This window comes from Taudactylus pleione, unplaced genomic scaffold, assembly GCF_031769625.1.
Source record: "Taudactylus pleione unplaced genomic scaffold, aTauple2 ptg000678l, whole genome shotgun sequence".
In the NCBI taxonomy this organism is placed as follows: Eukaryota; Metazoa; Chordata; class Amphibia; order Anura; family Myobatrachidae; genus Taudactylus; species Taudactylus pleione.
This window is the reverse complement of record NW_028285080.1, coordinates 3,817,197-3,829,629: the sequence shown is the minus strand read 5'-3', so window position 1 is coordinate 3,829,629 and position 12,433 is coordinate 3,817,197. Positions and strand designations below refer to the sequence as shown.

Genomic DNA, 12,433 nt, shown 5'->3' with positions numbered 1-12,433 from the left:
ATGGGGGCTTTTAGAAGTGCAGAATAACCAGTTTGTTACTAAATTGTACTTCAAGAAAATTTCAAATGCAATACTATATAAAGGATTTGGATATTGGCCTGCATGCCCTGCATTTATTGTTACTTTTCACAGTATGATGGAGAAACTTACAACAGATGTGCATGTTCTCCTATCAAGAAAAATCATATAGCTAGTGGTCACTGCATTGTAAACTGTATATAACATGGACACACAAACAAATAGAAGTGACACTCCCCTCTTATAATGTGTAATGGTGTATGCCTTCTTAATATCTGGAATAAAAATAAACTGCCAAACAACTACAATAGATTTTGGTGGCACTTGTGAAAGAAGTCAAAAATACTTAACTTGCTAATAAAATAATCCTTTCAGTGTTTCATCTACTATTTTCATCAGAGTGAGAGAGAGAGAGAGAGAGAGAGAGAGAGAGAGAGAGAGAGAGAGAGAGAGAGAGAGAGAGAGAGAGGCAGACATATCTGTGCTGTGCTAGATATACACAGATTGAACAAGACTTGTGTCCAGTTGAAGCTTTTGTAAATTCTGACTTATAGTGGGTAGCAAATCTACCCCCTCCCCCTTCTTGCTTCATTAGGCAGTTACCATATTGAAGATTCAATAAACAGCAAAAATAATCCAGGTGCCAGCAGGGACGTATAGACAACCTATCCTGTGCTGATAATCATACCATATTGACACCAAAAGAGATTTCTTATACTGCATTCAGACTTATGCCTAAAACCCAGAGTTTTTGTACAGAAATGCACATCAACCCGGGTCTAGCGGATATGTCTGAAAGGTGCGACTTGGGTGGACAGTCCCGGGTCTGTGACCCCGCTTGCTAGCAGGGATTTTCCCAGGACTTGCAACCTAGATCGAGGACTCGGCTCAAGTGTGAATGGTGCAACCCGAATCTTGATTACCTAGGTCACACCTAAAACAAACTGACTGGACGCGGACAGTGGCGCTTGGAGAAGAGATCATCTCCAAGTGGCCACAGAATACCGGAAGACCCAGGTCACTGCAAAACCCAGGTCCGGTGTGAAGGATGATGACCCAGGAATAACCCGGGTTGTCCCCCTTGGTGTGAAAGGGGTAGCCCGGTTTCAATCTGTGCTCGGTGTGTCCGAGTCCGAGCCGGGTTGAAGCCGGGAATTTATATTTGAAAGTGGTATTTAGTTTTCTTTTGTAAACCCTATACATAATTACATATTACTATTTATCTGCATGATACATTATTACAGACTACAGAGAAATACAGTACAATTCAATTGGTGAAAAAAAAATCATTGCAGTGACATTTCCTTACCCCTTGTTTTGTCTGCAATGTCCCTGCTTCATGTATATGCTCTCTTTCCCAACAGCTATCTGTGCACCATGACACCTGACAATTCAACAGTGAACCACTGGTTTGTAATTGTATAAGATGCCAGCAAGAACATCTTTATTATTATTCTCTATTATTAAATGTTATACAATGTGTTACATTTCTATTCTGTATATTTTCTTGTTGTGATATAAGGTATATAGGGCCTGATTCAGACCCACTCGCGAGCGGCTGTCCGCTCGCAAGTTAGTCGATGTTATGCACTGAGCATGCGCACGACGGAGGGAGCTCCGTCGTGCGCATGCGCCAGACGCGACGAGCGAAGGAAAGTCCATCGCTTGTTGTGTCCGATCAAAGGGGGCGTGCTGTCAATGTTGATTGACAGCACGCCCCCTTTGGTGGGCGTGCCGGGGACGTGCCTCACTGACGGGGGCGTTCCCACGGGAACGCCTCCCGTCAGAAGCCGGCCCACTGACATCACTAGTGATGTCAGTGGGAGTGATTTTGGCTCTGATAGAGCCAAAATCACTCCGGAGCTTGCGGTTGAAAACCTCAACCGCAGGCTCCGGCTCGCAATTTCGATGGTCGCGATGGTCTCGACCATCGCGGCCATCACAAAGCACGCTCGTATAGCGTGTGGGTGGTGACCCACAGCTATACGAGCGTCCAGGAGGACGCTCCATGAAAATGGAGCCCGGCCCTCATTCAGAGCGTGCGCTCTGCTCAGAGCGTACGGCTCTGAATGAGGGCCATAGTTGCTTATGCTAGTTGTGTATATCTACAAATACACTTGTTCCACCATTCATAAATCCTTAGAGATGATTATTGATAAGGTATATTATATAGTATATTATAATTATGAGACACTTATAGTCAGCTGTAATACGGAATGGGAAAGCTCACTGTTTTCTAGTCTCCTAGGTGTTGTATCAGGCAAATAAAGCTGCAATAGATAAGTGTCAGTTACAGATGGATAAATTATCCTGGCAGGGTAATAAGCACAGGGATGAGCAGTCCCGCAAACTCCCTACAGATATGTGATGTGCCCCCCGTGTCTCCCCTGCAGGAACAATCACCCGTGTCATGCCAATTAGAGGTGGCCCCCGGGTCTATCCCAATCTCATAAACCTTCCACAGAGATAATCTCGTTAACCATGCTCTTTCCTTTCATGCTATGAACCATGTAAGCGGAAAATCTTTTTCCAGCCGACCCTGGAGTTTCATTTAGAAGAAAATGGGGAAACCCTACGCCATTACCAATAAAATATAATCCTTGACTGCAGTCTGATGTCATTCATAAATATAGGTGGAGAACAATGCCACCTCTTGTTTGCCTCTGATCTCTTCCCATGTGTGATCCAGGCCCCCACACTGCCACTTATAGTAATAGCAAAAAGGAGCTTTCCCACGGCTACAGCTATTATACATAGATGTGCGCGACGGGACTGCAGAAAGTATGCAGTGTGAGTTGGCTTCTGAGCGCAAATTGCGCCCGTGAACTAAATATAACATTTCTGTTGGGTTGCTAGATAGACCCTGATAGTTGTTAATACTGCAGCATGTGGAGCTGCCGATGTTTGCTCTATGAAGCGCTATATCAGAACTACAAACAGCCCCTTACATAAACCAGTAAGATATTACCCAGAGCAAATATGAGGAATAAAAATGTGTAATACTACTCAGTTCAATCCTACAGACCACCCCACCTATTACTCATCATCACTGTTTACACTAGATAAGCCCCTAATGGGTTTATTTTCTACTATTATCATTGAATAGATTTCATCAGCATTGTTATTTGGTAATTGTAGAGTAATACTTATCTATATAGCTTTCTATTTACATAATATCTGTTTCATGCAGCTTTGAGAACTAGCAACATTAATTAACACGTGAATTACAGTTACATTTAGCACTCCGAAAGGAAAATAGTAAATATTCGAATATTAATTTTAAGCAAAGAAAGGCATTATTTAATGGACATGACCTTATAAGACCTGTTGGCATACATTAATTATTAGGCAAAAACAAGGAGCCAGAAACCTCTAGGATAGGAGGATGAAAGCTATGGACATGGCCTCCATTTAGCTAGTTGGACAGATTTCTTGCCTTTGGCCAATTAAAATTGTCAGGTAATGAAAGGACTGCAGAAGAAAGAAAGAACAAAGGACATGACAGAAAACAAGAAGACAACAGACCAGGCAGCAGTGTGGGAAACCATTCCGGGTGAGCCAGTCCAGCACACCCTCCCTAGGGAGTCAGCCCAGTACACACTCCCAGGGGTGCCAGCCCTGTACACCCTTCTTATGGAGCCAACCCAGCACACCCAACCTAGTCAACCGGACCAGCACACTCCCTGAGGGCTGGCACTGGCAACACTGCATTAACTCACCATTTTCCAAAGCCCACAGCTTAATCTAAACCTTGATGTATAAGTTAAAATCGGAACCAATCGATTTAGCCGTGAGTCAGCCTGAAGGGAAAAGTAATGTAAGGTTTGGGAGTGAGAAGGAATTCGCTCTCCCTGACCCCAGTGAGTGGCCTACTTAGTTTCAGGACTGGGCGGTGGTCGCTAAATTAGATCAAAATGTTTAAATGAAAGGTATAGAAAGTCCCCTGGTCCCTCCCTGGCGCCCCCAATGTCCTTCCTGCTCCTGTCACCCCCTTGTCCTGGTTTGTGCCGTAATCAGTAACATTGTCAGTTCCAGCAAAATGCCTTGATGGGGAATTAGGTCTGATCTGTGCCGCCTTTCATCTCCCTGTCCTAATCCACAGCACCCTTTCCCTCCCGGGAAGCATTAATATGTCTCACTTTAAGCGGTTTAGGAGAATTTCAGATGAGTTCATTCCCCCAGAGTAACAAAGCATTATTATTAGGGGCGTTTCTATAATTTAACACGTTTTTGATCTCCTCTAAAAGGTTTTGGTAACCCGGTAATTGTCGGAGATGTTAACCTGTTTGTGTCAGAATTTTCAACACTATTTGTACTAAAACAGTAGAACATAAATGATTTAATAAATTATTGAGACTTCACTATACAATTGTTTCGTATATCTATTATATATCAATGTTTAAAATATTATAACAGATACTGATAGAAAAATACTACAAGCAGAGAGTACAAAAAGTGATCCTGTTGTGTTATCTTGCGTGTACCTATATGGATTCGCGTCAAAATTAAACATCACCCTCCTCTAACCCATATAGCAACGACACAACTGAGGACAATATATACCATTTTAGCGAAGGATATAGAGTAGATTTGTGAAAATAACTTCATTGTGGAGTATAACATTTAAGTGAGCTTTTATTCTACACTGTATTGGAAGACATACATATATCAAACACATTCATACAAAACTACACTTATGTTCTCTATGCTCTTCAGATAAATACAGCATATATGCACGTATGTGTATATATATATATATATATATATATACGCACATATACAGATTATATTTAATGCAACATTTTATATATATATATATATATATATATATATACATATATTTATGTTGTGCACTGTAAATATATGTATATACATATATATATATATATATATATATTTACAGTAAATAAGACATAGATTCCTGATGGAATGCATTCTTGCCAAAGTAACTCAGTCCGATCACAAAATATGCTTATATCTTATACTTATGTTTCTTTATGGTCTTCAGATATATGCAGTACTGTATACTGAAAATGTATATATGTGCTTATATATACACAAACACATGCAGATTATATGTAATGTACAAATTGTATACATATATATATATATATATATATATATATATATATATATATATATAATTGCATCAATACCGAACATATAAACAAATTCCTAGAAGGAGGGCCGCTCAGATTGGGAAGGACCATAATCAGTGGAAACAATATTTATAAGTGAAATTCATCACTCAGCATATGCTAAATCATTTTCCTTTTTTAGCTACCTGAGATTTATATTTCGTTACATTTTGGCTATAATCTCAGTTCTGCTTTTCTCACAAATTACACGCAGGATGCTGTGCCACCCACTCGAAACCAATAAGCTAGGTTGACATTTGTAGCAATCATTTGTAAGTGATTACACAGAGGTACTCAATTAAAGAAGTAATAAATGCTTAAAGAATAAAGAAAGTTGAAAAGCATTATCATTATGTAGTGCAATTAATGTTTTTTAGTGAAATAGTTAATAGTTACATTTTAATTATGCAAATTAAGGTCGATGGATTCATTTAAGGTTGATTCCTTACAACATATATAGTATGTTATCATATGATAAACTTTCACATGTAAACATGTAATTAGTAAAAATTATATTTCAACCTTACTGTTTGGAGATGTTATTAAACTAAGGGCCAGGTTGGAGCCCATACCACAGCTATTCATGAAAGAAAGTTCCTTAGGAATTCTCAGCCACCAAGCTGGCTTCCTTCAGTCTAAAACTTTCACGTATTTGTTTATCCAAGCAATGAATATGTTCAATTGTGTCTGCTCAGCTTTAGAGTGGGCTAGTTTTATTAGAATCATAGGCTCAGTTAATGTGTTTTTTAGAGGTGAGAAGTTCAAACATGATTTTGACTGGGAGGTTTATGAAAAAATCGCTATACAATTGCAGCTTTTGTTCAGAATATCTGGTTCTGTTTAAGTTTCATGAAATCTGTGTTGTCTTATGTCATAATATTATTAGCACAGAATTGCTTTGTCAATTCTGTGCCCAGTACACGCTTGTTCGGGTGCACGATGCTTTTCTAATCATTTCCTTCCTGAATCACACCAAACGTAGGAACTCTGTAGCTCAGATTTTCTCAATACGTTCCTGTTGTTTTCCTGAGTACAGTGTGTGACCCCCATGCTAGACGGTGGTTTTTGTAACTTCACTGAAATTGGATTCTTTGTACAAATTATGTGCCAAAGCTACATTATCTTAAAATCAAATCAAACATAAAACGCTATATAATTTTAGTAAGTTAAAGGGAACCAGAAAATGGATATTTCTGCACTGTCAGAAAAAAAGGAAATGATAGCTTCAAATAATATTAACACGTTATATTTCAAATAACTATGAACCATGCACTAATCTGCGTACTTAGTAGGTGTAGAGCGTATATTTTATTTTACGGTTATGATAACACACTACTAGAAATAACTTATTTAACACTTTGTGAAAAATGTGTTGAATTTTGTTGTCTTTAATAATAAATCTGGTCTTCACAGAAACATGCAATTTATGGCTCTTTCAGTTGTTGTAGAACTGCATGTCCCAGCAGGACATGACAGCCGGAGCCTGGCAGGGCCTGTTCTGTTCCAGAGGTTACCTAAGGCCCCTGCATATTATTATAGGAGCAATTGCTACAGTACGTCTGATCTAGAACCACAACCCATTAAATATGATTTAGAAGGACAAAATGTAGGGATGTACAGTCCCATCCTCGGTTAGTGCGAGACACCTCTTATTGTAGAAATGCATGGATGAATTCTCCCAACAGCAAATGTTTATATATATTTTTTAACTTTATTATAAGGTAGCATGTCCTCACTTGGCAGCATCCCACGCTAATCTAACTACGGCTTCTGTTTATTCCTGTCCTAATTGTGTTAAAACTAGAACTTATATAATTGGAACGCGAGCAAAACCATTCCAATTACTTGCAACATAGTAATGTGTTTGCCAGTGCCTACCCCAATTATGGAACAGGTTCCGAATGCATGAGAGTATGCAACCGATCATCTCCTAGGACAATGCACCGTCTGTACACTTGTTACAAAGCCACTGAGCAATTAATAAGAAAGAACAATGTTCTGTAACTTTACCATATGGCGAGCTTGTATCTTACATCATGTTTGTGTTAAGAATTCAACATAAACCACAAAGCAGCTCTGATCAGTACAAGATGTGACCTGTCAAATGTCTTCTCTTCTGCTGCAGAACTAACGAATTGAGGAAGATTTGATAAATTGGATTTCTGATAATTTGGCGAGATAATGAACATAATCTGTCAGATAATAAATGAAGGTTGTGTGTAGCTATTTGCAAGTGCAGCGAGACTGTATATCCCAGATCTCTGATATATATGATGCATGAGAGCTTTTGAAAACGTTTGGGAGGCTCTATTTAGGAAATATAAGTAACTGTCAAACAATGATACTTCACAGGACCACCATCCCTTTAAGCGGTCCCAATTCTATTCTGGAGAGATTTAAATAACTCTTCAGCATATAAATATACATCGCACAGAAAATGTACAAGTTATATAGAGTAAATAAATATATTCCATGTTATGAAAGAAGTTACACTGTATTAAAGTTACCAACAAATAGTACGAATTCTCAAAACGAAACGTTAAAGGGTTAGGGTGTGGGTCAGGTGTGAATACATATTTATTACAAGTTACATGAATAAAACTTACCAAGATTGACGAAGCTCATGACCATATCAGCGTCATTGAGAAAGTTGGAGTCATGCAAACTGGCTATAGGCGGACTTTGGGTGGTCAGTGGGGCTGTGCGGTAAGACTGGGCTTTTCGGGAGTACCCGTTGGCCACCGCTGGGTACCCTCTTCTCACACCCCTGCTCTCGAGCATAGATCCACTCAGGGAATACCCCAACATGTCATGCTCCTCTTCATTAGCCATTACGTTATACAGGTCCAGCATGAAGAGGGGCGCAGAGGACGCCTGTTTCCCAGGTGAGAAGGGCCTGGGTCTGTGAGGTAAGCCAAGAATGGATAGGATCTCTCTCTGGATTTCCTTTCGTTCGTGGTTTCGTAGTCTCCTATATATAAAGCTGGAATGGACATGGTTTTCCCCCAAGCCCTCAACAAGGCAGCAGCAGCTACTGAGCAAAGCTACTATCACCCTAAGGAGTTCCATGTCTCAGGAGCTTACACTCACTGCTCCCTGTATTATTAATATCTCACAAGTGGAGTAGACTTCAGAAAACAACAAGATGACAATCCGCTTACGTCAGTGTCATCCGTAGATCGGACATCTTTGGTGATAAGTTCATGAGATGTCACCAGGATATCTTATCCAAACCAAGTCCAACGTCCTTATATCACTGTGCTATGCAGTCTACTTGCTGGTGGTAGAACTCTATAGAGGGGCTGCAGGTTTCCATGTTAGTCAGTCCCCGACTTGCCTGAGGGTGCTACTGACTATAACTAAGTCCCCCTAACAACACCTTGAAGTCGCTTGAGGGACCGGCTCCTGTTCTGTATAGTACCCCTGCACAGCTGCTGATAACCTTACCATGTGTGTTTCCTTGCATCCATGCAGACACGGTTACAGATGGAGTACTCTGCAGTATGCAGCCGGAGAGTATTGGAAGTCCATGTAAAGCCTGGCTGTCTGTTATTGCCACCTACATGTAGTGCTCACATAAATATACAGCGCTCTTCTAGTCAGATCTAAAGACCAATGTAAGCAAATCCCTGCTGGGAAAGAAGAGGCTTCTCATTGTAATCTGAGACTAGGAAGGCAAAGCACCATTAACCCCTTCAGTTTACTTCCATTTTTACTTTGATACGATGCACTGCGAGCTGTAAATTCTGAATTATTATCACCAAACTAAATATACCCCTTAAATTGTGCACATGTGTGATTATGATTAGCTAAATCTATAGCCCTGAAATTTCATTTTCTCTCAAACTTTTCCTTATGTTTTCCTAAATAGTGTATCCCACTCTCCCCATAGGAGAACATGTGCAGCTTTCATCATAACTGGTGACTGAATTAGTAATGTACACTTAGAGGACAAAAGCAGAACTGGCGTGCGGGTTACAGGTATCCAAAACTCCCCCCCTAACGCCCCTACAAATACTACATTTTCCAAATGAACGATTACAACATGTTTGAATTGCCGTCTTGTCTGGCTATTCTTTCCAGGACAATCTCCTATACTTACAGACAGGCCAGGTCCATGAACACCTTTACCCTGCCGTTAAGGTGCCCAGATCAACACGGATAATACAAACACCTAATACACAGGCTTCTTAGCTTTTACTCTGCAAATATGCATCATTCATCCCTACTATCATTAACATATTACCAGGGCAACCCTGCTGTGAAACATATATTTTATATATAAAAGGATGGACATGGCTGGTGTGTCCAGCTTAGTGTCCCATATGGTACACCTATACCTATATATCCATGCATGCAGTTAACTTATATTTTACAGTCATATAACATAGCAGGGAAAATTGGCTGAGAGTTTTACAATAGTGTAATGTCGCAATAAATCCATCCGCAGGCACAATACAATACAAAAGCTGACTGTACTGTATATTTCATGTAAGCAGCGCACGCTGTTTATGTGACAGAGCTATGGGACATCTGGCTGCAGCGTTTCTCAGGTGTTTTCCCCAGGTAGCACATGTTGCTTCAGTCTTTATTACAGGTGACTGGAAAGCAGGTAAGGTAATATGCAGGACTAGTCAGGGTCCCTTCATTAGCGTCCGTTCTTCTAACAAGGTATCTTTTGCAGACATCAATCCCCAGGACTGTAAGGGCACTTTTTATATATTGTGATTTATGTTGTTATGTCTATGGAATCTATCTGATCTTTATATGCCTATGATGGTTACTTCAAACAACATCAATGCGCATTAATGCTTCACTTATTCAAATGTTACTTCATTTGTGCTGCTGAGTAAAACGTTTTATTTACTCCCTAATATGCTATTAGTGTTTTACAACAGACTCAATTAACTTGTCTTACACAGACAATTACAGCTGGTCAATTACAGTTAATTATTCCGTCTTTATCTTGAAGGTGTAAAGTTGACTAGAGATATTTATGTGAGGCATTTACAATGACCAGAACACCCAAAACGTAATCAGAGACTTCCAGGACTTACAATGGGTCAGTCCCGGGACAGCTTCTGTTTCTGTTAGACATCAATTTTAATAGTCCTTAGATTGTATTCAGTCTTAAGTGCTGAGCTGTTTACACTGGGAGCTGTTGTTTTATTCTGGAACTCCAGGAAACAATAAACTGGTATATGTGTGAGAACTTCCATATATTCAGAAGGACAAATATAATGAACTTGTGAGCTTGGGAACTTTTGTATTTTTACCTCTCATTGTAAAATGACAAATTGTTGCTTATGTCTAGTCTAAAGCTGTGATGATGTAATTTTACATGTGTGCGGCTGTAAATTTGTTTTCTTTCTTAGGAGAAAAAACAAACAAACTAAAAAACAACAACATAAAAAACAACAATAACCGTATACTAAATAAAATGTAAGTAAATGCTTAACGCAATTTTATAGCAAATACTGAACTTTAAGCCACAGCTATTGATGTGACTGATGTGAGTGTGAGCATGAAATTCTATCACACGATGCTTGCCTCAGTAATGAAGATGGTACAGTAAAGACACCGCACAATATTAATATTACATGGTGATGTTCAGAAGGTAAGTCATTAATGCACTTACAAAAGAGAATATATTTAGAATGACTATTTATATACAGTGTAGTTTGGGAGTATGAACAAAAAGTAGGACTGTTTTAAGTAGGCTTCATGTACAGTATCATGGATAGGTGAATTGATTTGGCCAAACTTGAGTGATTAATGATTCAGAAATTATTTGTGAATCAGCCCAGATGCACAAGAAACACAACGGCAAAAGCACAGAGCTGCATTTATACACACAATGGCAGAAACACTGCTCTCCGTACTTTACCCTCCTCTCTAATGTTCCCAGCTGTAATTGTTACTGGACAAATACGGACTCATTTCATGCCCTCACTAAACTTTGCTTATGTGTAAATGTACCATTTCTTCTATGTTACACCCATTCAGCCGCAAGTGGAGCTGTGACTGAGATGCGCATGCTCAGCTATGGAGCATGGGCAGTGCTGAAAATCACACTATTCATCCTCAAATCGGACTTGTGTGCAACTCTGTATCAGATCTCCCACCCCTCCCCCCTCTCTCTCGCCTATTCATCATCGATAAATGGTCCAGTACTAGTTTCCGTATATTTTATTTACTGGGCCATTCATCATCAGGGGTCCGATAGGACCCCCTGATATTCAGCAGTTTGCGCACGAGAACAAGAGCCATCTTCAGACAGTGCTGGCTCCTATGGGAAGGAGTTCAGGGGAGGCAAAGAGGGATCCGAGCGGATCCCTCCACCACCTTCTCATGGACTCCCCGGCGGCTGTGTGCATGCGTGACCTTGGGTGTAGCGTAGCCGCGCCGACGGGGAGGAGGTAAGTAATGCAGCTACCTCTGTAGCTGTGATACTAACCGAGGGGACAGCTGCTTTTTAGAGCAGCTGTCACGGCACCGGAGCAATGATGAATTGCTCCGGCGTAAACTACCCCCTCGCTGCAAGTTGGATACTTAAGTATCCCTTGCAGCAAGTTCAATACCTAATTATTACGGCCTCCGATGATGACAAGGCCCCTCTGTCACAGCCAGAGTTTCTCGGCATGGTAGTCACTGGGTATTACCTGTGAGGTTGTTATGGCGGAGGGTCTCTGGCAGCGGTGCTGGTGTTTGGCGAGGGGCATTGGCTGCAAGTGGTTCTGTGCGGGCACATTGTCACTAGGCCTGGTGAGGTCTGGTGGTGTTTCCGTTCCATTGGAATGGGCGACGCCATCTTGCCTGCGGCCATGTGATTCCAGCTGTCCAATCCTTGTAGGTCATGTGTTCATTCCAGCCAGTCACAGCGCGGCACTGAGTATTTAGGAAGGTCCAGAGCCTTCCTTCCTTTGCCAGTGCAACATGTTTCTCAACTTTGGCTAAGAGAGAGTACCTGTGCCTTACCTGCCTGCCTGTCTGTTACGCTACTAGCCTGAACCTTGCCTGCTCCAACCTGCTGGATTTACCCTGCACCCTCCACATACCTTTTACCTGCCTGAGTACCTGAACCTGCTGTTCCCTGCACCTTGCCTCCCTTCACTCCCAGCTGGACTGAATTACCCTAGCCTGCATTTGTTACAGCTCACCACACCTGCTTTCGTTACAGCTCATCATTCCTGCATTCAGTTACAGCTCATCATACCTGCATTCTGTTTCAGCTCACCATACTTGTTTACTGGACTGTTCCTGCCTGTCACTATCTG

At 40.9% G+C, this 12,433-nt stretch overlaps 1 protein-coding gene across 1 annotated transcript in view; it reads right to left on the bottom strand.

The window, feature by feature from the left end:
* BMP5 (bone morphogenetic protein 5) overlaps positions 1-8,708 on the bottom strand; it is a 246,546-nt gene extending 237,838 nt beyond the window's left edge. Inside the window, exon 1 of the mRNA XM_088455931.1 lies at positions 7,763-8,708. Within this exon, the coding sequence (XP_088312057.1) occupies positions 7,763-8,225 (463 nt within the window). The 5' untranslated portion in view covers positions 8,226-8,708. The remainder of the gene's footprint in view (positions 1-7,762) is intronic.
* Positions 8,709-12,433: the final 3,725 nt, after the last annotated feature.